Source organism: Anser cygnoides, chromosome 1, assembly GCF_040182565.1.
Source record: "Anser cygnoides isolate HZ-2024a breed goose chromosome 1, Taihu_goose_T2T_genome, whole genome shotgun sequence".
In the NCBI taxonomy this organism is placed as follows: Eukaryota; Metazoa; Chordata; class Aves; order Anseriformes; family Anatidae; genus Anser; species Anser cygnoides.
The window spans coordinates 7,683,881-7,708,830 of NC_089873.1; the positions used below are offsets into that span (position 1 = coordinate 7,683,881).

The 24,950-nt window shown below is 43.1% G+C and overlaps 1 protein-coding gene and 1 long non-coding RNA gene across 2 annotated transcripts in view; both read right to left on the reverse strand.

The window, feature by feature from the left end:
- The window catches only part of FRMD4A (FERM domain containing 4A), a 362,715-nt gene extending 341,684 nt beyond the window's left edge, over nt 1-21,031 (reverse strand). Inside the window, exon 1 of the mRNA XM_048062551.2 lies at nt 20,897-21,031. Within this exon, the coding sequence (XP_047918508.1) occupies nt 20,897-20,941 (45 nt within the window). The 5' untranslated portion in view covers nt 20,942-21,031. The remainder of the gene's footprint in view (nt 1-20,896) is intronic.
- Nucleotides 4,443-15,363, reverse strand: LOC106046195 (uncharacterized). The gene is made up of 3 exons (XR_007162804.2): nt 15,289-15,363; nt 6,380-6,550; nt 4,443-5,663 (listed from the first exon to the last, which is right to left on the reverse strand). It is a non-coding gene; the product is annotated as an uncharacterized lncRNA (long non-coding RNA).
- Nucleotides 21,032-24,950: the final 3,919 nt, after the last annotated feature.

Below are 24,950 nucleotides of genomic sequence, written 5' to 3' on the forward strand. Positions count from 1 at the left end.
CTTGGAGGCACAATGTTGCAGTTACGTCCTGCCTGTAGCACTGTTGTAGAGAGAGGGTAGGAAAAATATTTTAAAAGAACAATGACTTTGAAACATTTCTGCACAATCTTTAAAGAATGTGTCTGTTGCTACCATTTTCCTGCCACAGGTTTTTGTGTTACTAATAGTCTGTTCAAAGCTAATAAACACACACAGATAGAAAAACGTTAATAATGTCAGGGAAGAGGGCAATGAGGGTCACCTGTACTTGCTCACAAGGGCTGAGTTGTGTCATTAGGTACAATGTCCTCCCATGCTCCCCAGGGAAGGGTTAGCATTCAGGTGACCTGCTCCAGCAGGGGACTGAGCCTTAGAAACACTGCTATATCCAGTGCTTTTTCCCTTAGGTGCAAATTGCAACTTTTATCTTCACAGTCTATAATTTTGCTGACCCACTTGTATGTGTGATAGAATGAGAAGAGATACCAGCAAAACAGTCTTTACTCCCTAGGTCTAGCCTGTGGCAGACATGCCTGTGTATTGCACAGAACCAGGCTGCAAACTTGCCCTGAATTATTGCAGAGATTCAGAGATGCACATCAATATTGATCTGGCAGAATGGCTCTGGTATCCTGCTCTGGATCCCAGGATACAGACTTGAGCTTCTGCCCAGACGGAAAGGCAAAGCTGACACAGAAATGTACCTGCAGATCCATCAGCTGTAAACTCAACACATCTCCGAAAATGTCCTCAAAGATTACGGTTTTATGGTCAAGAGCAAGTTTTCAAAGCCTGAGGTTCCTCAATTCTCCCTTTACTACGTGGTGTCCGGGGTCTCACATAATGCCCTGCACACAGTTCAGAAGCACACACACAGGTGTGTAGGCCCATTTGAGATGTCCTTTGGGATTTTGTGCTGCTACCAGCTGCTACTCTGGAGGTCTGAAGGTGTGTTTCTGGTCACATTCTGGATCATATCTACCAGAAATATGTGTATGTATGCCTTGGTTATCTTAAGGCATCTCAAATGGAGCTGGACACCTATGACTGGGTCACGGAATCTCACCCATTGAATGTTAGTCAATACCATCAGTGGGATTCAGCTCTTCCTAAAGCAGGTGCCTCCTGATGTGACCATGTCTCAACTCTACTGTCTGGATCTTCGCAGATGGGAATAGCATAAACTTGTACTGTACATGTAGGTATTTTAACTGAGTACCTGCATCTGTGAGCTGCTCCCTAGGGGACAGCTAAGGAACTCAACACGATGTCTGGCAATTGATTTTTCAAATTTCTTTAGATTTCAGATGCAAATTTTAATTGGGTCACCATGCACAGCGAGGGTCACAGGCTCACCCTCCAAAATGTATTAAACCTTTTACTCCTTTACCACTGTCACTAGCATACTGAAGGTGCCTGTGAACCTGGCCTCCTCTGGGAGTTCATATTCAAGAATCCTGCTTTAACCATTTGGAAAAAAAGCTATTCTACAATCTTTGATTACATTTCTGGTATCATTTCTCTGCTTCATACTTGTCAAGGTAGATTTAAAACAAAAGCCCACAAGAATCAAGTCAATCCTGGTGGTATTTTCTACCAGTAGCCACCCAGATTACTATTTAATTTTAGCCACAAAATAGTTTTCACAGTACATTTCTCAGTAGCCTTGTCTAAGATTCAAAGCAGACAATCTTTTATAACGTGGCTGTCTGCCACAACAACATTCCTGGTCCAGTTTCCATTTATTAATATTTATTGTTGCCAGTTTTTAGCCTCTTCATAGCAAAATACAGGCTTATAAAGAGATTAAAAGTGTCTTAAGAGACAAAGGCAATATTATGAAGAGCAAAATGGTTCTACATTTCCAAGCGGTATTCTATATTGTACCTAGCAAAAAAATAAAATAAAATAAAAAAATCCCTGATGTAGCTGCGTTTCTCAAGTAATAGCATTAGTACTTGCAGTCCCAAGTGTCATCATCTCATTTCAGCTGTAGCATATTGTTTGTAAAGACTCTAAAGAAGAATATCTGGGGATAAAGCTTTCCTCTGTCTGATAACTTAAACTTCAAACAGGACTTAGCTGAATCATCAAGATCTGCTGATCAGTCTTCTTAATGGGCTTCAAGATTAGATATTTATTCTCTACCTTCTAAAATTCACATATTTTATCTCAATGGAGTTTCTTCCCTTCCTAGTTATTCATGATGCCATCATTCTTGTATGCACATACCCATACACCAAATTAGTCAAGTTCCTTGTAACTAGAGATGACGTATTTTGAACTGATAACTTCTTTCTGAGCAGTAAATAATGGAATTACTGGTTAAAAACTCTGTTGCCTAAATTGTTCAGAAGGTCAAACTGCACTAACAAACTACTGGTTAGCCTGATACTCCAGGAATAAATGTTAGAACTGGGGCAGTGCTGCAAGTGATGCATCTTGGTGGTTTTACAAGATAGTACCTCTACAAAATTATGTCCAAAAGAAGCCAGGGACTGCATCCAGGAATCACCAAATATGGATTAATCTTCCTTAGCTTTAAGCCAGACCTTTACATTCTCTTTATAGTAAATGAAAGAAAAATAGATATTCCAAAGCCACAATCTTTCCAGCTTCAGAGATCTACTTCCTCCAAAACAGGCCAGTGCAGTATATATTCACCTTCCTTCCTTGGCTCACACAGGAAAGCAGGTGACAGCCCCAGATGAATCCAACACTATGCACAATTTCCCTACCCATGGTCAAGTGATGTTCACAGCCTAAATAAACTCTGAACCAGCCAGGCAGATTCATTTGCTTCTTGTAGACCAGCTGGGGCATGGAAGATCAATTTTTTCCAGGCTCCCACTTAAACTTAGATAAAAAGGCATTTTTATTTATGCATTTATTTTAAACATTCCTTAGCACCTTCCACCAGCAGGCACACAAACAGAAATCAGCTGCTGGAGGATATGATGAAAGCCTGTCCAAAAATGCAATTCAGCTTAAAGAAATTCTCTTTGGTTTTGCTTGCAACAGGTCATGAGGGATCTTTCCTATGGTAGGGGCGCGGTTACTTGTCTTTTACCCTCAAACAACCTCTGTTTGTGAGGATGGGTGGCTAAGGCAGTCCATATCATAAGTTTATAGGAGGGCAACTTGCTCCAGGCTTGACTGAAATAGGAATCATTGCACTGACCTTGCAAATGAGTCCAAAGAAAAGATCTGTGACAACTGTACAGTAAAATTCAGGACAAGAGTTCATGACTAGGTGGGCAAGTTTCATGTTTACTTTTAGGTTTTAATTCTGTAAAAAAAAAAAAAAAAAAAATCTAGCTCATTAGCTGCTAAATCTCATTTTCTCATTTTACTCCCTTGTAATTTTTGAGTCCTGAGGTATTTAAAAAGGGCTTATCATGACAAACAACAAAACAAATAAAGCTAATACAGCATCCTTTCATTTGCCTTTGGTGTGGTACATGAAAATAGTCCCTATTTTAGAAAGCTTTTTCTTCGTGAATCAACACCATTAGCAATCAAAGAAACAGCTACGAGCACCAAGTGCAAATGTTTGAACTTCTCTAATTTGCATGCCATTAATAAGGGGCCTGGCACAGTTTGGTCAGAAAGTTTTCTGTGGAAGTTCCCATTGCTGTTACAGCTTGAGTCACGGTAGCAATGATGAGATGCCCAGTTATGACTAATTTAGTTTTTAGGGAGCTGGGAGCCACATTTAGCACCTGGGGCTTGGCCGCTGCTGCTTGAACCTCCACTTGCACAAATATCCCTCAGGGAGGAGGCAGAGTTTGAAACCACTCCAGCAAGATCTCATTTTCCCCTATAGATTCATCGCTGAGCATAGGTCAGCCGCCCATTTTATTTCTCCTAGCTTTTGTTATTGGATTACTGGACTTTTACAAAATCCCGTCCTCAAAATTCAATTCTTGTGCCCTGAGGTCTAGGAAGCAAGGAGTAAAAACAGGCAGCTGTCACTGAATTATCTGTAGATTGCTGTTGGGAAGCAGAATAAAATACTTCATGCCATACAGACAGAGCCAGAGATGATGATGAAAAAAAAATCAAACACCAAATCAAAAAAAAACAGTGGACTTGGCTAGTCAGATTTTCCCTATTTTCTACCTCTAAAATTCGTGATCCGTGTGGTTATTCTCATCACCTCGATGACCTGCAATAATCAACAGAGTGACACGAACCGAACCGACAACCAGAGAAAATAACTCTGACCCTTTTGATTAAAAATAATCAATAATGCAGCATGGACGGCTTCAGCAGGTAGGGAGGGCTGATGACTCAAGGACCGTGATGGGAAAGGCCAAGCGAGTGAGAGGCTGAGCAGGTTTCCCCTCCTCTCCCATGGCTGAAAGCAGGAGAGCGGGGACACGACCGCGGTTCGCGGGCCGGCGCAATAACTCTGCCCAATATTGCAATCTGTAGTTCGCTGACCACAAATGATTACAGCGTGTCTCTCATGCGTGCAGTCATTTTCCATCCTGATTCAGCGGGATTCCAAGGAGCAACCCCAAGAAACCATAGCCCTGGTCAGAAAAACAAACTAAAAGGCGAAATCACCACCTCCTGATTCCCCGCGTAATTTTTAAGTGGCATGTTTGAGAGTCGGTTTTAAAATATCTTTCAGATCTAGCCACAGGAGTGTCCACCTCAGTGGTTCAACTGTGAAATGGCCTCATCCTTAAAGAGGTAATTTAAGACAATATCAAAAAAAAAAAAAAGTAATCTGTCAGCAGACAACTTCTGCACACACTTTTGCCCCAGCTCAGAAAGGTGCTGAGGGGCAGGTTGGGTCCCCTCAGATCATGCTGTTGCTCCCACACCTTGCAGAAGCCCTAGAATCCCAGCTGTGGCCAAGCAATCAATGTGACATTAAGAGAAAGATGTGTCTTCAAAGAGAATAAACCCACAAAAAAGCAGGAGCTCCAGGAATTTGCACAGGTAGAATTTTATCAAGTAGGCAAAGTTTAAATGGTATGTTTTTTCCTTTATTTTAATTGAAGAAGGAAAAGTGGGTGTAGGGGGAGAAGAAGAGAGCGACCCCAATGGTACCCAAAAAACTCTTTGTTCATTTCCCAAAAAACTCTTTTTTGTTTGTTTGTTTTTTTCCCCATTTAAAGCAGTCCACGTTGCTTAAAAACTGACGAAAATGTCATCAAATGTGTTCTGAAGATGTGCCGGCCACAAGAGCTGGGATCATTGCTCTCCTGGAGTTGGGAAGCTGTGACAACCCACCCTCATGCAAGAGGCTCCAAACCTGTTTGCTGTGACATCTGGACCCATGTCCAACTTTCCAGGCCACTCAGGCACACACAGTCCCCTTTCCCAACCAGTGCTCAGGCACTGCCAGCTCTTTGGTCCCCATGAATGTCCCTAGAAGTGGGACAGCTGAGGAGAGGGAGATCTCCTGGTGGAGCTTGGACTTGTGCCGTCTGGTGTGTAAGGTGTATCAAAACACTAAAAACTCCTCAGTTTTTACTCTGGGTGCAGGGGGAGCTTCTCAGCTGTTACGTTGTCCTCTAGGCTTGCTGGTCTTTCCGTCTGTTCCAGTATGATCCCACTGGTACCAGTCAGCTGGCAGGCTCCAAACACCACCATCCTCAAACAACCCCCTGGCTTAGCCCCAGGCCAGAACGGGGCTGTGAACAGACCCGTAATTGTTCAAATATTCCCTGCGTGAAGCAAATTTTACATGAATATTTCATACAGGCAATTTTCAGTGGAGAGTAGCAATTTAGTTAAATCTGCTCTACCCAGAAGTTGCCACCTGTGCTGGCCACCAGAAATTACAGAAATAGCGCTGGTCTTCCCAACGCAAGATGGATGATTTATCTGTAATTTAATATTCTCCTGTTCTGTTTTTACTGCAGGCAGCAGCATTCTCTGCTGTTGACACTGCAGTCCAGATGAGTTTTAATTCTGTTCAGCTACACAAACATACACACTTGTTCCTCCAGCAGTCAGCAACAAAAGCAAAACAGACTCAACTTTTATAGGCATCAAACACAGCCCACATACTCGAGTTACATAAAAACGTTTGGCACAGTACAAAATTTATGGCAACCCTTTTAGTACAAGATGCATCACAGCAAAATCTTGCTTTGACTAACTGTTTGATATTCTCATGTAGCCATTACTGCTAACAGGATTCATAAGTCACATTCCTTTAGCATATGTAACTTTAAAGAGGACCATTCATATCATATTTAAATCTTACTATAAATTTTCCTGGAGGAAAATCTGCAGAAGATGCAGTCATCCTTACCCACCAAGGGAAACAGAAGTCCAATTTACAATATTGTAAAAGATTTGGACTCAAGGATGAAAAGGAAATATTATTTTTTGCGATGTTTGTGGAGTTTCTGTTAAAATAAAATAAAGCTTGTACCTCCAGTAAGACTCCGGGTGCTGTACCAATGCAAACACGCTAACAGCATGGTGGCATGTCTAGGTACAACTGGGAGCAAGGGAATAAGTTCCAGGTGATCCTGGCTGATTGCTGGGATGTAGAGAGGGAAATAAGAGCAGTGAATTCCCAGCAGGAAGCAGACTCGTCTTCCTAAGGGGAAAGAAAGAAAATCTATCTACCACTGCCACCGATGTCCCATCCTGTGGTAAAAATGCTGGCGTTCCTTCCAACCTTGACATTTCTGCTGTCTTGTATGATGGCATGAAGAGTACAGAAGGGGATAAGCCCACCATAACTGCCAGAGCTGAAGCAGCTGAGGTTGCTGTTCTTCAGCAGATACCTAGAAGTTAAATTTTATCTCCTGCAAAGCAAGGGAAAAATTCACCCAAACTGTCATGGAAGAGCATGGGAGAGACATCTTTTTCTGCTTCCCAGCAAAGTCCTGCACGCTGCCAATGGAAGATTCCAAAAGGAAACCTTCCCCCGAACTGTGATATTGATATGTAGAACCAAAAATAAAGTTTGTTTCATCAGAGGACTGCATCTTGAGATATTTTGCATTGGGTTTTAGACGGGAATACTGACAAACCCGACTTAACGCAAAGAGGGAGTCAAAGATCTAATCCGACCCCTCTTGCACACACCAGTTTAGGACACAGCACAGCTCGTACTTGCTGCTTACCAGCAGGACACCTTCAGATAACTCGATTCTGGCAATAGGACTTTTTCTAATCACAGCAGCCTCCACCACTGGATGTTGTGCCCTGGAAGCCCTCGATGTGGCTTTTCGCACTGTGGTGCCTTTGTAAGTGCTGTAACTCATAGCTGGTCAGTACAGTAACACAAGATAAAAATTAAGACACTTTATGTGAAGCTTTGAACGCTGCTCCAAGGGGAAGCTGATTTCGCATTCAGACTGGCAGAACCAGGATTGAAACTCATAAAGCTGTGGTGGAAGGAGAGATGGGAGACAAGTGAGGAGGAGAGAAAATGTGATTCTTCCAGGTCCTTTCAGCCTGATGCCTGGAGGACAGCGGAGGTAACTAGTCCCTTAGATCGCTCACATGATGTCTTTTTGGAGATTCAATGGAAATCACAAGCTACGCCTTGTTAACATACAAAATAAACCAAGCAGTGCTGCAGAGATAAGGGAGGGCCAAAACAAATTGAAAACCCTCCGGTGGCCCTGTATTGTCACCTGCATGGGACCTCTTCAGAGGACTAAAGCATCACCTCTGAATGGCTATCAGGCGCGGTTCCACAGCTGAGCATCCCCAAACACATTGCTTTGTTACCATGGTGGGACTTCAGCCCCAAAAGAAGGAAAGCTCCATCACTGGCCCTCCTACGCATGCAGAGACATGGGCTCTCAGGAGAATCCATACCTAGGTGTCCCAGAGCACATTCCCCTCTCCTGCCAGAGCTGTACCAGAAGGAAAGGATGGATCCAGAAGGCAAACTTGTCTGCTGACCATGCCCCTGAGTGTCCTGGTTCTGGAAGCTCTCATCTGGGTGGCAGTGGTCCACTTCCTTGCACCCTGGATGAGTTCTCCACCTTTCCTAGAACCTTTTTTATGCAAACACACATGCAGTGCTGGAGCTGGGACAGATGCTCCCCCCGTGTTCCCACTCCATAATGTGTACTGCAGCCTCTCACTTCCACTGCTCTGCTCTCTTAGTCCTCTGTGTTACTGGAAGGAAAGCAGTCCTACATATTCAAGTCATTTTTTATGAGTTGTGAAACAGTTAAGTATCCAATGAAAATTAATTTTGACCCTTTTAAATTATAATAAACGTTTAAGAGTATTGTTGAAGTTTGACTTTCAAGCATGCAAATTAAACAGTGGTGGAAAATGCATTTTGTTGACATTCTGTACAAATAGGAACTGAACACTTCAGCCAGTCAGTGACATTTTCAAAACCATTTTCTCTATGGCTGATTTCCTTAACTGTAGTACAGGTGACTGAGAGAACACTCAGTGTTTAAGTCAAAGGGGTAGCAGTGAGACAACTGCAGTGCTGAGTTAGCAGGCGGATGTCACACAGGAAATGCTCAACCTGCTCCTCCCAAGGTCTGGGATCCCAGCTCCATGCTGTCTCCATACCTGTACAAGCTTCCAGCTCCCTTTAATCACAGCTGTATCCCCTCTGCTTATCCCTCTCTATCAGTCTCCTCATTTCCTTCTCAGAAAGTATGAACCTTATCACCTGAAGATGAGCCTTTATACTGCAAGCATATCCAAAAGCTTGTTACAGGAATTAGAGAAAGATACTGGAAGTCAGAAAAAAACAAACTAAATTAAACAAAAACAATCACACAAACAACCATACGAAGCTTCTCTCCTTCAGATGTCATCACTCCACATTCAAGAGCCCAAGTAAACCTCAACAAGAAGATACATGGGTAAAATTAACCATACCTTGTGCTTTAGCTGCATTTCTGCTTGTTTGTCCCAGGGAGCACCCACCATGGCTGTGATTAAATGTCTCATGGAGAAGAGCAGTTCCTCTCCTTGAACAGAACAGGCTTGATCTGCAGTTTCCTGCAGCCCCATTTCCTTGGATTTCATACCACCTCCCCTCCCCAAATCCTTCCCCACACCCCCCTTGCTTTCCTTCTGCAGCATCCTTAGGCCCTCACTTGGTCCTCTGCTTATGCTGCCACCTGAGTTAAGGTCATCACCAGCCAGAACCATCAGCCACAATGTCCTTTAGGTACAATTATGCTGCTACCAATAAATTCGCTGAAATATGAGAGCAAGTACTCGGCCCTGGGAAGACACAGGGGATCCTCTTACGTTATACTGGGTGCCATGTACAGGCAATGGCTTGTGAAAAGGGAACAAGTTGCAAGAAAATGAACATGAGTGCCTGGAGAACTGACTTCAGATTTTTCCTGGGTTAGGAAATGATTGCTCACAACATCACTTGCAATGCAGTCAGATTCAGACCCGCGTCACCAGTTTTGCCTTCCTTTGAAGCTGAATGCAAAGTCCTGGACAATCATTGCTGCTCCACAGTGAGTTTAACTGATGTGAGTAAAAGCCACTGCTGTCAAAAAGAAAGGCAGTGTTTAAAATAGAGCTGCTAACCTTCTGCCCTTGAAGTTACTGGTCACATTTCCTTTTTCTTTCAGCGTGAAGAGATCTAGGCCTAGAGTACCTGCAGATGGAAAATCTTAGAAGCCAGCCATACTTAAAATTAAAATCAAGATTTTAGCAAATGCATTTCCTTTAATTAACAGTGGTACAAAAAAAAATAAAGTAACACATCTCTGTTTTTGCATGTGTTCAGAATTCACTACTGTAGTTTTTACCTCTATTTTTTATTTAAATAGTCTTTGTTGTGGAGAAAAGAGTCCCTTTGATGTTAGAGTTGACCTTTGCGTTTACTCTACATAATTTTCTTTTCTCTGAGGAATGTTTCCAGCCCTGCAAAAGATGTAAAAATAAATCCAACCCTTTTCAGTAACCTTAGAAGCATCCTACATTTATATCAGTGTACAATGGTAAACAGATTTGTGATCAGCATATTAATTTTTCCCAACAAGCTGTATTGTATTAAACTGTGGTTTTGCAGAAATAAGAACCCCCCTTTGAAAACTTGCTCCTAACTTACTCACTAGACTCCTGTAAGATTTTGGTTTAGCTAATTGTAAATTATCTTTTAATGAATCCACCTTCCGAGTATTAGGGAGGTAGTTATACTTCTGGTAGGGAACACGTGAGGGGGAAAATTCTCACATGGGTATTTAGGATCATACTGTATAAACAATTACAGCATTCAGTGTCTGCAAAAAATCAAGTGGCAAATCAGCAGTGAATATCAATTATACATCTGCTGCATCGCAGAGGCAGATGGCACTTTAATTGTACATCAGAAACATTATGGACAATTTTCCCCAACCCAGCCTCATTGAAATAGTGGTTTTAGCACCTAAAATATCAAGGCAGGCTATGCAACGCAATGACTCATCACTAAGAATTCATTTCTTTTTGAAAATAAATATTCCACCAGTAAACCACTACTCATCTGCAAGATTTGTAACTCTCAGGCAGCAAATCCTGCTATCTTGATGTAGGTAAGGACTTGTATTGATGAAAAGCAATAGGGCGACTGCATGGGTCACATCTCCCAGCTCAGAGTGTGAAATTGTCTAAGAGCAGAATTTGGAAGAAATGTCACAGAGATAAGTAGAATAATATGGATTTACACTCCCTTCCCCACTTGATTGTAAGAGAACAAAGATCAAATCCTCCTTCTTCAGACAGGAATAGTTTTCTGCAATGGTTCAAGTTTTATGGAACTTAAAGAGACTCAATACTACAACTATTGACCATGGAGAAATCAATTCACATGAGACTACGTATGGAAAGAATGACTCTGGCTAGCCAGAGGCAGTTATATTAATGAACAAATACCCAAAGTGTTGCGAATGCCTACTTAATTAAAGATTATTAAAAATTAAAATTGACTCTTCTTTTACTCAGAGATGACAATTTATTATTGTGTGTGTGTACGCTTTGACAATAAATCCACCCCTACTTTATTACACACAGTCAATCTTGCAGATTTCAAAGTGAATTTGTTTCTTACTCGCATTGTATACAGAACTCCTGTGCTTCTGTTTGTTTGTTTGTTTGCTTTTGGTTGGTTGCTTGGATTTTGTTTTGTTTTGTTTTTATTGTCTATTCACACTCATTAGTTTGCACAGTCATACAATCTTAAAAATGTCCAGTAAACCTCTGGCATTGGTTTACATTTCATTGTGCAAGAGAATACCCCAGATTTCTTCCTCTCCTCACCAAAAATATTTGGGGCTAGCCGCGACAGACACTTTTGATCTGCAGCATGAGCACAGATACATTTTGTTGGGAGAAATGTAGGATCGCAGTGCCTGAAACCCGTATTTGGAAGTGGTATCTCAGGGAAACCTCTAAACATAAACAAACCAAAACAAAACATTCAAAATAGCATCCATGTCCAAGACAGCAGACACCCTCTGGACTTCACAGCAAAGGTTTAATTCCTACTGGTGAATCAAAGCTTCCAGAGAAATTTCTCATGGATGATTCTTTAACTCCTCGAATTTAAATGATGCTTCAAAAAATGGGAAGCTACCTAAAATGATGTAAGCACTCTCTCTCCAAAGAAGCTCAGAAGTAAACCTGTTGAAATAATGGCTCGGAATATCCACATGATACAAAATCTTTTCTGTTGGAACCAATGCAAGAAGCACATTTAATTTTTTTCCTCTTGCAGGGCACTGGACAGCAAAGAGGCTATATCTGATAGATACAGAGGAGGAAGAGAATTCAAGAGGAGCAATACATCAGAAGTAGAGGACTCTGAACCAATAAGCTTTTGCTTAAATACTGCAGTACAGATAATGAAAAAAATTGTTTCTATAGCAATGAAGAGGATAATACAGGTCTCTTCTTAAGGAATTGTTTAACTCCTAACTCCAAAACAAAACTTCAAAGAGGGGGAAAGAACACTGCTAGGAACTTCAGCAAGTTACAAAACATCTCCATCATTTTTCTTGTGCCATCACTGTATCTTCTGCTGCCTCTAATTTTGTTTAATTAGAGCTGAAGTGGTTCCTTGCAATCTCATGAAAGCTTTCAAATACTGATTCAAGGACGTTGGTTTGCGTGAAATACTCACCCTTGCTTTAAACATGATTAAAGAAAAGAGCATTCAGCATAAACCTGTATTTATAATAGCAAGCAAGTAGTAAGTAAGTGATAGTGTTGTCTTTTTAAAAGAAGGAACTGAAATATATTTTTTATTATTCTTTTCCTTTCATTAGCAGTTCCTTTGTCTTTAACTGGAAAATAAGTAGTTTTCAACCACAGTAGTCTGCCACAGGAAGAAGGACAGCAAAAAGCAAATTTCACCATAGCTCCTGTCTGAGCTGGAAGTTAGAAACCCTTTTGCAGGCAGTAGGATAACTAGGAGGCTGTTGCTGGTTTTCATAAGGAGGCTGATTTGGGTCCATCAACAAAAGCTTGAAGGCAAATAAATAAGTAAATAATGAAAAAAAAATCAAACCAACCCAGAGATATCAAGACACAAACACCACTGATCCAACACGCAGCAACAAGCTCCCTGGGGTGCATGCCTTGCTGCTAGAGAAACCAAAAAATGGGAGCGGAGAGGTTTTTGCTCAGTCCTCGTCCCCTGGGACTGCCAACACAACCTGTGCTGATCCTCTGGAAAGGCTGGCATTTTTCGCCCTGTAAAGCTAGATGATCATCCTCTCAAACACTTAAGCCATTTGGTCTCTGTTTTTCAGAATGTGGGCAAACTCTAATCTTCCAAAAAAATCAATGTCAATGCAGAACAATTGAGAACAGTCTTGGCTCCCTGATCACTGAAAAGGGAACAGAATAGGGAAAATGGGTTTTTGAAGAGCTCATGCCAACTTTTTTTTTTTTCTATTTCAATAGCTTATATAACAGCAGTAATAATGACCTTCACTAGACATTTCCTTGAGTACTAATGACCTGGGGTTAATGGCCCAAAGCATAGTTTTATGCAGTCAGCTATCACAGCCAGCAATTAATTACCAGGAAATACAATGTGCTCTGACCACTACAGCTCAATTAGCCTCATATTATTCAAAAATGAAAAACATCTCGATCTTATTTACTGTGAAGCTGTCCCAGATTTTACTTTAATATATTAGTGAGAAAAAAAAGAATAGCTAGAACCTATATTAAGCCAAACATATGTTCTACAACACTCCTCCATTAGCTTCACACAAATTACAAATTACAGGGAACCAAACCAGAGTGTCTTGCAATACAAGGATCATCACAGCCGGCCCACAGATGGAAAAATATTGCGGAGCAGGGCTCTGGGTGAGTTCTGCTTCTGTACTAGCAAAACCTCCCCAGAAATAATTTTCAGCTCTCTGGTGGCTGTAAATGGGCAGAGAGAAGGGACGCCAGAGGAGGAGTCACTGGAAGGGGAAGGGATATTCTGCTTTTACCAAGTTTAAGGGATATTGTGCTTTTACTAAGGTGATAAAATATCTCTGTACCCAAAACAGATTTACAAAGAATATCAGGGTAGATTAGTTTTGCACCCAGCTTTATGCTCTCCTGGCTTCCTTCCATTCACTACATTTGATTATTTCAGCAGCGTGTCCTGAAAACAAAGCATCTTAGTTTCAAATCTCATTGTTCCTAGTTAGTTGTTGGAATTTTAGCATTATCACTAGTTTTTTGGAGTCTTAAAAGACTAAAGCCGGACACTAGGGATAACACTAGGAGGTGCTGGTTTTAATCTGGGGATTCCTAGCTTTAATCCCACGAAGGATGTAATAAACTGCTAACATTTTGTGTATAGGTTTGTCCCTCTAAATAAGTTTATAGTTTTCACTACTGCTTTTCTTTCCATGAAATACAGACAAACAGATTTCTGTGGATTTCTTCATGTCTGGGAGTCTTCTTGAGGAAGATCTGGTACCACACTGCCTTCCAGCAAGGCTTTGGAAATGCCACTTGGTCCCAGGCATTGCTGCTGGACAAGTGTGTGCTAACTGTGCTCTCAGTGGGACTAGCAAATGAGATGTGACCCTTCAGAAGGAAAGTAGGAGCTTTTTGTTACAAACTTTGAGAATTTCAGCTTCAGGCCAAGCCAGGAATTCATTTAAACAAAAGAATTTATACCATTTGAAGGTGATGATGTGTTTGGGTTAGTTTGTTACTCACCACCATTAAAATCTCTTTATGAAGTGACTGATTTCAACCCCCTTCTGCAAGTTTCTCTGCTTGTTGATATTTTAAAAAGGGATAATTGAGGGGTATGGGGGAAAAATTGATGTATCTCCTTGAAGGGAAGATGTTTACCTGAATTTTGCCGTTGATGGCAAGAGTGGAAACACCCATTCTCTGGCAGCAATTACAGGGGTTATGTAGAGCAGGGGACAGCATGCTGGCTGGAAAGAGACTAAAACTTGGTCCCGTCCCCCTGCCCACCCGACATCCATCTGGGGGCTTCTGTTTTCAGGAAGACACACGAAAAGAAGTGGCTGTTGCAGTTGTTTGGTGGAGTTGATGACTATGTGTGACCAGCCACCTGAGCACAACAGCTACGGGCGCCAAATCACAAAAATTTGCATTTTTGTGGGATTTACTGGGGAAGGATCCATGTGGGATTTGTGTAAGTCTCTGAGCCCTGATGTGCTAACCACATTAGCCTGGCAGGGGCTGGATCTTTGCCACGCTGAGAAGTTAAGAGTTCAGTAATTACGGAAGTATGACATTCATAACCAGAAGGCAAAGAACTGAATAATTGCAATTGCCCAATATTACAAGTCCTTCCTATGTATGAGTAGCTATTCATAGCCCTGCATATTAATTATGGTAATTACAGCATTTCTAACATTTTATTTTGGTTTGATGATATCAGTCAACTTTTCCACTACATTTCATTAAAAAAAAAAAAAAAAGTAGTGACGTTATTCTTTTATATATGGTCAAAAGGAGTTGTCATCTTTAGTGATCTATTCAATCTGTCAATATATTACTTTCCCCCAACCACAGAAAGGCTCTAATTAAACTTAATGATCATTTACTCAAATGCCCACTAATTCACTTCCACAAATAGCCATGCTCTATACCATGATACAAAAATAATAATAATAAAAATCAATGGCTGTGCATTTCTGACAAGATAATTTTCTCAGACATTCAGAATGAGCAGCTGGAATAAAAGGCATGGCAATATTCATAATGAAGGAAAAAAAAAAAAAAGATAATAGACCTGTAATCCCTCTTACTCTTGTTTTAAAGTGTGGTAATAAATGGGAGAATTCAGATGTGCAAGCATTATGGTCTGCTTCTCCTACAAGATTTCAAGACTTTAAAAAAACTTACGTGCAGAGGAACAAGGAAAAAGCAAAATGCTGGCATGCAGAACAGCAGAATCGAAGGGATAATGATTTTGTAGTCCTGCAGCTCAGATGGGTAAAAGGTGACAACCACCACAAAGAAGCCAAGAGCAATCCTGGGAGGTGTTTAATCTCATTCAGCTGAATTAAATCACTGTTTGAAGTGTTACTGTGAGTTTAAGGAGGCATGCAGTGTAGTTCGGGTAGAATTCAGTGCTGCAAGTTCAGATGCAACTCAGAGTAACTTATCAATAAGAAATACCAAAATTCCTGGCCTGTGGTAGCAAGCAGCCACCGAGTAGGAATTGCTGCATCCTTCAAAAGAGCAACCGGCATAGCTCAGCTATTTGCTGCTCGTGAAGCCTATTAGAAAATTAGTGCCTCGATGAAATGAGGGATGAGATGAGGAGGCAGGGACCTCTGAAGGTACCGCTCCCCCCCGAGCGACCTCCGAGTGCCACCACACATCATCAGCTCTGCCTCAGGCCTTCGGGGAAGGCTGAGGACGAAGCCCACACACCTGCACGGCAGAAATATCTACAAAAGGAGCACAGAGAGGGCTGCATAACGCCCCCCCTCACTGCTCAAGCCTCCCGAGAGATCTCATTTTGGACGTGAAGCTGAAGAGGGCCCGACATCAGCTGTGCGGCCGATCCCTCGGGGAAGGAGTGACTCGTTGCCAAGCAATCCCGCTGCCAGCTGACAGGCCGCACGGCCTCGGCCATCAAAAAGGAGCTGTGTCGTCCCTTTCCCCACACAGGGGTGACAAAAGAGCAGGGTTTGGTGTTATGGAAGGACCACGCTAGCCACGGCTCGCCTCCTGTGGGCTGCATGGCCTGCAGGTGAGGTTGCAGCCAGGAGGTTTGGAGGGCGAGGGCTTTTGCATAAAGGTGGAGATCATTTAAGGCCAAGGTGCGGCAGGCAGAAAAACGACTTCATCCTGTCACTGAAACCTTGCTGCTCCCCAGGGCTTTCATCTGATCCTCCAAGCCCAGCTGTACTGCTGCAGATCTGTATAGAGGTTTGAGACGGAGAAAATAGTCGCTTTTTTGTTTTGTTTTGTTTGGGGGGGGGGGTGGGGAGGGGGCAGGGTGTCCAGTCCTGTGTTTAAGAAAATACAGAGCTTCTGTGCTCTGTTTACTTAGTTTCCCCATTTTGGCTTCACTAGGGCAGACAGCAGGCATAATAAAAATATTTATCAAATGTGAAATATTTTATGAAGTATCCAGAACATTGTCAAGACCAACACCTCTGAAGTCAACAGAGAAGGGCATGGCCTTGGTAGCACTTAGTAGCATTACGGATAATACGTATGAGTATTTTTAAGGGAGATCCTACAGAGTTTTTGTAAAGTTTCAGAAGAATGATCAGGTTAAAGACATTGATGTTGTTTTGAGGACTTCAGTTTAACTTTGCTTGAGGAAGGATAACCCAGACGAATCGCCTTTAAAAGGGGAACCGGAAGCACAGCACTAAACTGGGATTTTCAGCAGTACTCAGGCACCAATTATTTATGTTAAAGTTTAGAGATGGGGTAGTTTTCATATAGCCTCCTGTTCCAGGTTCTGCCTCAGACAGACACTGCAAAGCCTTCAGCCCAGGAGAACAAGGGGACACTGAGGCAGGCAGCCCTCATCACAGGACACCAGATTCTTGTGCTTCTTCCTGTGCACTGTGAACACCATGGCCTGAGATAATGCTCTGAATTCCCTGTTGGCAGCCTCTTTTTTTCCCTGTAACTACAGAGGTAACCAAGTCCAGTGTGGTTAAGGTTGCATAGGATATCTCAGATACACCTTTATTCCAGCCTCAGCTTCGAATGTAACTCAGACACAAAATAATACAGTTTAGAGTGTGAAAGCATCACAGAGTGCTCTGGAACGAAATATGCTCCTCCAAAGACAAACAGTGTTTACTAAGTGCACCTGTTTTCTAAATTGTATGCTGTTATTTCTTGAAGGAAAAAAATTATACATACAGACCAGAGGACAAGGCTGGATTATAAACATGTGAGGGCTTTGATTTTTATGGGGAGGGTGAGAGAAACTAGCCAGAGCTAGCTTTTCTGAAAACAGAAAGACATGCTGCTCTTACCTACCATTTTAAGAACATTTTTGACTAACTGGTGTACACCAAGCCATATATCTTGTTCATCTGAACCTCTGTTGTCATTTAATTAGAGTTACTGTTACAACCCACAGTTGTTAGATGGTCAAATCCTTAAGATCTGTTTTTATGACACGCGATAATGTTGTCTTGAGAGACACCAGTATCATAACTTATTGTGCTGTTAAAATCTGTACAATCAGTATGTCTGCAGCTTTAAAATTTTACAACAGACTAATAAGATAGACATAAAATCCTAGTAGTATTGCACTTGCTCCCATCAGCATTAATGATCTTAACATAGCAGGTGTTTTCATTCCTAACAAGACATAGTAGGTGCTATTGCATGCTTAGATGCTCCCTCCTCTTGGTTCACGGAAGCTGAGGAAGCTCCATTTTATTCATTAGATAATGCTATAGGCAGAGCCATTTTGGGCACAGTTCAGCCCAATTTCCCCCATGATGAACCAAACTGTGCCCTTGTCTACTGTGATCTCTGCAAGGTAGAGGCAGGAGTCCTGCAAGGCCAGGCACAATCCGGAGTTATTTGCAATAAAAGTCATTCACCAGAAAGGACAAAATGTGGTTATATTTTCCAATTACAGTCTTTGTATGAAAACAACATGTTAGGAAAATGCATGTTTAAGAATCAGACTCTCCTTTATTGAGACTTTTCCCTGGCCTAGGAGAATAAATAAATAAATAAATAAATAAAAATCCAGGAAGAAGAATCATCTGAATGGTGAAAAGCAAAACCAAATTAAAAACAGATTCAATCCAGATCAATCAAGGCCTTTGGATCCTCAATATTTATGTCACTAAACCAAAGTCAGAGCCATCCACTTAAGGCTACGGGTTTAATGAGATTCTGCAGTGTGCTTTTGGCTGCACACAGGAGCAGCTGGTCTGGGAGCTGCTTTAGGCCACCTCAGCGGCGTGTGCTGGGTAGCACATAGCAGGCACAGGCAAGCTGCTGTGAGCTGTCAGCATGGCTGGGACTCGGAAAAGCAATGCCCTCCCTTGTGCAGCTCTCTCTGTTGGGACATGCTGATGTTAGGTACCCGTGTCCTATAGGTGGTCGTATAGGAAGGAAGCCCTGGAGACGCCCATCTCTCTTAATTGACCAAAATGTAGTTTTGGATGAGCAAACTCCTAATTTAGGTCACTCAATTCAACGCATCTAATTCCAGGAAAAAGTCAATTAATGGCTCTGTAACTTAGTCTCTTTACCTGCAAAGTGCTTTGCAGTATCCCATTGAGAAGAGGATATTTTCAGACCAAGCATGATGCAGCACTGCCAAATGCTGCTGCCAATTACGTCTCATAAAAAGCAGAGGGTCGGATGCACCTTCTGCATGCTACTGCAGGGGAAATGCTGTACTGAAATGTTCCTCAGTGCTAAAAGACAGTTCTCTCAATGGAGAAAGCCCATCAAAGTATTAAAAGCTACTTCTGTGGACTTCCCGAAGACATCTAATCCTTTAATCTCTGGAGGGCAGCAGTTCTAGAAGAGATGCCATTATAGCTGCTCACTATGGGATGAATTATGCAAGAATTTATTATTGATTCAAGGGGAGCCTGCTCAAGCCTGCAACCAAAGCCAAGGCAGAGCAGAGGGGAAAGAACCAGGTTTCCATAGTTAACTAAACTAATTCATGGCCCAAGAAAATTCTGAGGCAAAAGAGAGCTTGGCAAAGCGGAGTATTTTATATACCTAATCACATTTTTGGCAAAGCAGAGTATTTTATATACCTAATCACATTTTTGGCAACCATAACAAGCTTCTAGTACCAGACCATACCGGAGCAGAGCCCAAGGAGTTACACAAGCCATCTCCCTCCCCAGAAATATGTCCCTACCACCCCCACCCGAACCATCCATGGGGTGGGAAACAAGGACCTCTAATCTGACCCATCTGCAGGGGGCTGGGAGGCCACAAAAACCCTGTCACAGGTCCATGCCCAAGGTGAGCAGACCCAAGGGGTCCAGGCTATGGGTCAGAGCTGCAGAACGACCCAAAACACCACAAAATGCTAACTGGGCCAGTGACATGCAACCACAGAAAATCACATTTCGAAATAAGTTTTTTTTGTGGGCAGCTTGGCACTGTACCAGAGCTTGACAGGGTCAGCTCAAGGAATACATAGACGGGGGATGGAGAGAAAGAGAGGTTTCGCTTGAGATTAAAAGCATAATTACAATAAAAACATATACAGCCCAAACAATGGCCGGGGTGGCTGGCACCCATCAATTTACCTTTAAAAGACAAAAAGAAAGGGGCTATTTAAAATGCCAGGAAGGCCAGAGGTAAGCAGGAGGAAATAAAATGAGCTTGTACAGCAGGTTAGTCCCTGGCAAGTATAAAACAAGCCATGCAGAGGTTTAATAGCGTGTTTAGCATTTTGAGTAATGGACATAAAATTTGCTTTTCTCAACTTGACCTTTGTCACCAGCCCTGGGCACCACAAAGCTATTATCCTGCGGCATGCCCTTGCAAAACTCATCATGTCTCTGAGTGCTAGGGACCATTTCCCATTGCAATCGAAAAAGAGATCAGCGATAATAATTATATATAGAGAATAAATATATATGCATCCATGCACACACACATGCTCTTTGCTTGTAACAGCTCTCCAGCAGAAATATTACAGTGACATTTAGGCAGAAAAGCATCCAGCAGAGATATTACACTAAAGCTGTCCCTTGATGCTGCTGCATAGAAAATGGCAACAAGAGTAAAAAAAAAAAAAAAAATCAGTAAAGCTAAACAACTCTCTAATACCCTACCGAAAGGTTTTATTTTAATTGCAGCAGGACGGGGACATGTTTCTGGACTCAGCCACGTGTTATGCTAAATAATCTTCTTTGGAATATTATAAATATGCAGAAGTTTGAGAAGTAGGTCAGTAGCTCAACACGTTGTAGCAAATACCTCAGGTAAATGCTGGTCATTACCGCAGTCTGCAGTCAGCAGCAGGGCTGACACGGTCTGCAGCGAGCCGAATGGCGATTCACTGCATCAGAGGACCGGTCCCCAAGTGACACAGCACCAAAAGCACCTGGCTGCAGTGAGCAACGTGCCCGTCGGACAGAAATCAAGGTCTCTGCTCTGCGGGTAAGTGGTCGCACAGTCAGCAAGGGCAGAAGGAGGGGAGAGCAGCAGGACATGAGAATTCACTGGTATGAGGAGCAAAATGAAATACCTACAGCTCGGGATAAACCCCGAATGCGAGCGCCAGCTGTGTCAGAAAGGAGACTTCAAACACCTGCCACGAGTGCCTAGCTCTCAGCTTTGGTCAGGACGCGTTAAAACCCATCGAGGGATGAGCGCTTCCGCCCGAGTCCCTCGCAAAGTTCCCCAGGACCTGTAAAAGCCAAGAGATGGCTCAGGCAAAACCCTCCCGTGGATTTTGTGCCCTGAATCCGTGCGGCGCAGCATCCCTCACCCCCCCGCCTTCCTTCCCGAGCAGATTTCAGCAGGCACTCACCATCAGCAGGCTCAGAGCAGCCTCGGGAGCACGCTGCACGGCCATCGCCTCTCTTCCTACGTACAAATCCTCCCCGCGACGCGCTCAGCCCTCGGCCCTCCGTCACGGCACGGCATCCACAGAGCCCACGGCTGGCTGCAGGGAGAGAAACCCCAAATCGGGGTCGGAGAGCGTTCGCGAGAGGAGGGGAGGGTGGGTGAGGGGGTGGGGAGGAGAGGAGGGAAGGGAATAACCTTCTCAGCCAGGGAAAGAGGCTTAAGCTAGGCCAAATTTTGCACTGGAGAGAGGAGGAAAATGAAATGCAGAGCCTGCTGGAGAAACGAGATATCGGGAGCTGCAGGATATTTAAAGCTCGGATGCACGCCCGCCACAGCGAGCAGCAGCAGCAGAGGACACATCAAACACCTACATGACAGGTTAGGTCCATGCCATCCTCCCCCTGCCCCGGCACACCGTAATTAACTGTTTTTTTTAATTGCCGCTCTCCTTCCTCCACCTACATAAACGCTTAAGTCGAATAAAACTGCCGTGCCCCTGCATCTTCCTCTCTGCCCTGGCAAAGCTAGCGCAAAAGCAATGTCAAATATCGCAACGTACCGCTTCCAACAGGGGCAAACCTCTTCTCTCTTCTTGCAAAGCCCTGCTTCGCCCGTTTGTGAAAGCAGACGCCTGCATAATACAGACACGAGCAAGAGGAGCCCGACCCGGGGAGCACCTGGCGTTCACTTGACAGCAACGATTACCTTTAGCATATTGCAGCGAGAGCCACGTTATTCACTGACCCCTTTCACCTTACCACCCAAAAAAAAAAAAAAAAAAAAAAAGTCTCTTCCTCCTCCTCCTCCTTTCCAGACTCAGCTCCCCGTGGAGCTAGCACACTTCCTAGAAACATGTAATTACACAGCCCGGTCTGTCAGCATTTTGATCAGGCTGCTGGCACCGCATGGAGACGGCAGCCAGGCACCCTCCTCCCTTCCTCCCCTTCCCTCCCCTCGCAGGGCTGCACGCTGCAGCTCCGGAGCCCAGGGACAGCAAATTGGGGAAATGCGGCCGGTTAAGATGCCCAGACAAATTAGCACCTGGTTTAAATATTAGATAGAAGATGGATTTCTTAAAGCTTTTAGGAAAAATAAGCAGCACCCCCGTGGGAAGGCCACCACTGTCACATCGACGTGGCAGAGTGAGTATCTGGGGATTCAGCAGAGCTGGAGCATCTGGAGGGCCCTGCCAGATCTACAGGAGTCCTGTTTTGTAGGGCTCAAAAGCATCCTGCACTGCAGTGCACCAACTCTTGCGTCACGCCTCTAAACAAGCAGAATTTGGGCTTTATTTCTTGAAATACTAGGCTTCATGTAATGCTAATGTCAGCGCAGCTTCCAGCTCCCACCTGCACGCTCCTCCCCTCCCCCACCATCATTTTGGAACCCAACTCAAAGTTTCAGGCAAATTCTACTGGAGAGAAACTGTCTCTGACGCACGTCATTCCTGCAAGTTCCATAGAAATTGGTACAAAAGAAAATCAAATTGCTGTCTCCATGAAGGCAGGCAGCAGTAAGCCAGCCCTCGTGCTCTGCAAGCCACATCTGGCAGGTCAGTTAGGGTGCTGGAGTACTTGTTTGCCCAAATCTCTCATTGCTCACCAGTCACGATATTTTACGGACATGGAGATAAGGGAGAATTGCAGACATTGCCCTAGGAAGGTCATCCAAGACATCTGCTGCAGACCCGTGCCTCCTAGCACGCTATCCCATGAGCCAGGGGGCCATCCTTCTTGTCTTGCACAGAGGAGCTCGGTTGTTTCCATGTAAATGCAGAGGTGAGTGAGCCACTCCCACCCTGCAAAGCTGTGCCACCAAGCCTGGGTGACACAGGGTGACCACAGGGGCTTGCTCCCCTGCCAGGTTCTCCACCAAGAGGAGTGAAACACACTTACAGCAGCAGCTCCACAGCTGGAGGCAACTCGTCCCTACTGATGCAGGATGGAGTCCCCACTTCTCAAATGCATTAAGGTGCCTGAGCACCGAAGGGCTCTGGGCTTCCGCAGTTTGCTTCCATCAGACCAGAGAGCTGAAGCAGTTTCCCAGTGCTTTCAGACCCACAGGGCCCATCTTGGCTGTCTGCACTGAGCTATTCTTCGCCTCGCACTCAGCTGAAGCTAGCAGCTATCACACAACACAATCCGCTCCCTTCCCTCTGAAGGGCTTCGTCTCCCCACTGACAATAAACAGGTTGCTGGCTGTTACAAAGGAAGAGAGAAGCAGGCTGTTTAAATGTCTCTTGAAAGGGGAAAATAGGCATAACAAAAGATGAAGGCAAGTTTTAAAAAACATCTCAAGGCATCAATTTATAAAATATGTAACTAAATCTTTTCCAACAGTACCATGACAAATATCCCCAGGCTATTACTTTTTTTTTCTTTCTTTTCTTACATTAACCCAGGCTGAAGTACTGTGAGGAGGTGGCTGCAGAAAAGAGGCGTTCAGTAACTCTTATGTCTGACTCCTTTCCTTAGTGATTTTAAGGGACCGATCTATCCCTGAGTTTTTGGACTTGGCTAAAATGAAGAATCTTGAAGTGCAGATGACTCTTCCATCCGTAACTCCTGAGTTTGTTACGCAGCTGTGTAGGGTAAAATCCACGTCAAGCAATAGGATCTAGTTATGATTTGTGGTGTCCTTGAAAAATTCAAGGTTTGTCCTGAGCTCTGCAAGTCTCAGGGTAATGATCATACATAGGGAACCATCTGTGCACAAGTACATGATCTATGGCTTCAAGGTACATTTGCAAACTTGCTTATGGGTTTGCCACTTCTATAATTTAGGTGAATAAATTTCATAGTGCAAGAAGAAAAAGAATTAGATCATTATTCACTTCAGGTTGTCCAGAGATAAGAAAAATCTTAAAATTGAACTTATTGGATAGATGGTTAAAACTGCCATGTGGTTTTGTTTCAATGGCATTTGAAGAAAAAATAAAGAAAGAGAGAAAGAGAATGAAAAGAAAAAAAGTTTATTGTCTAGTAAAAGTAACAGAAAACCTGTTCTGATAAACACTGGATTAATAGAAGAATTGATACCAGTAGGTAGACATAAAGCACTTGGAGGCTAATATATGGAGAGGGATCCTGTTATCACAGGCATTCTTTTGACGTGGACAAGTACGGATATGCCATACCATGGCAGGGTGCGTCACCATCATTAGAGCTGTTGGTTGCTGGGGCTGGAATTTGAGGTTGTGGTGCTGCAATGCAGTAAGAAAACCCTCAGCTAAGAGTACATTACAGTGACCTCTCATGGGCATACAGAACCTGACAGGCACCTATCGTCCTCAGTAGGAGACATTGGGTTGGAGGCATCATTAATGTATAGACCCAGGCAATGTGGAGCTCGTATTAATTGCAAGACTATTTCAGCTGGTACGGAGCTTATATTTCTTATTAAATTTATTTCCTGTGTTTTTCTTCAATGAGCAAACAGGAGCTCTTGTTTTCAATGGAGTCAATGTAAACTTCTCGTGTATTGCTACCATATATATTTTAACCACTAAAAATCAAAGCTCTTCCTCCACTCAACCATGAAGGGATCAAGTTTTGAACTTTAATTTTCCTTCTTCCATCAAATGTGAGTGAAAAGTCCAATGAGATGACAACTTCCAGGACGTCACTTATTTAAGGACAAGCATGTCCTTAAATAGGCTTGTACAAGGAATATTGTTTGATCAAGAAGAGTCAACTTTTTAAATGCAATTTAAAAGAACATAGTAAAAGAAGTCATGTTATTGTTTTGGCAAGAAAATAAGTCAGTTAAGGTTGATGGTACTACCGCAAGCCCCAATGTGACCAGAATCACACACATTTACAAGAACCTCACCACCCAAGTAACCAGGGGAGAAACCAAGAAGCATTTCTTGAACTTGACATACATCAAAGTTTATGCTGTGCTTTTAAGTTTTTTAACTTATTTTGAAAGATAATAGGCTTTCAGTGGTGTGAAAAGAATAGGTGATGTAAAAGTATGGAAAGCTGTCAGAGTTTATTGAGTTTCCTTCAGCCATT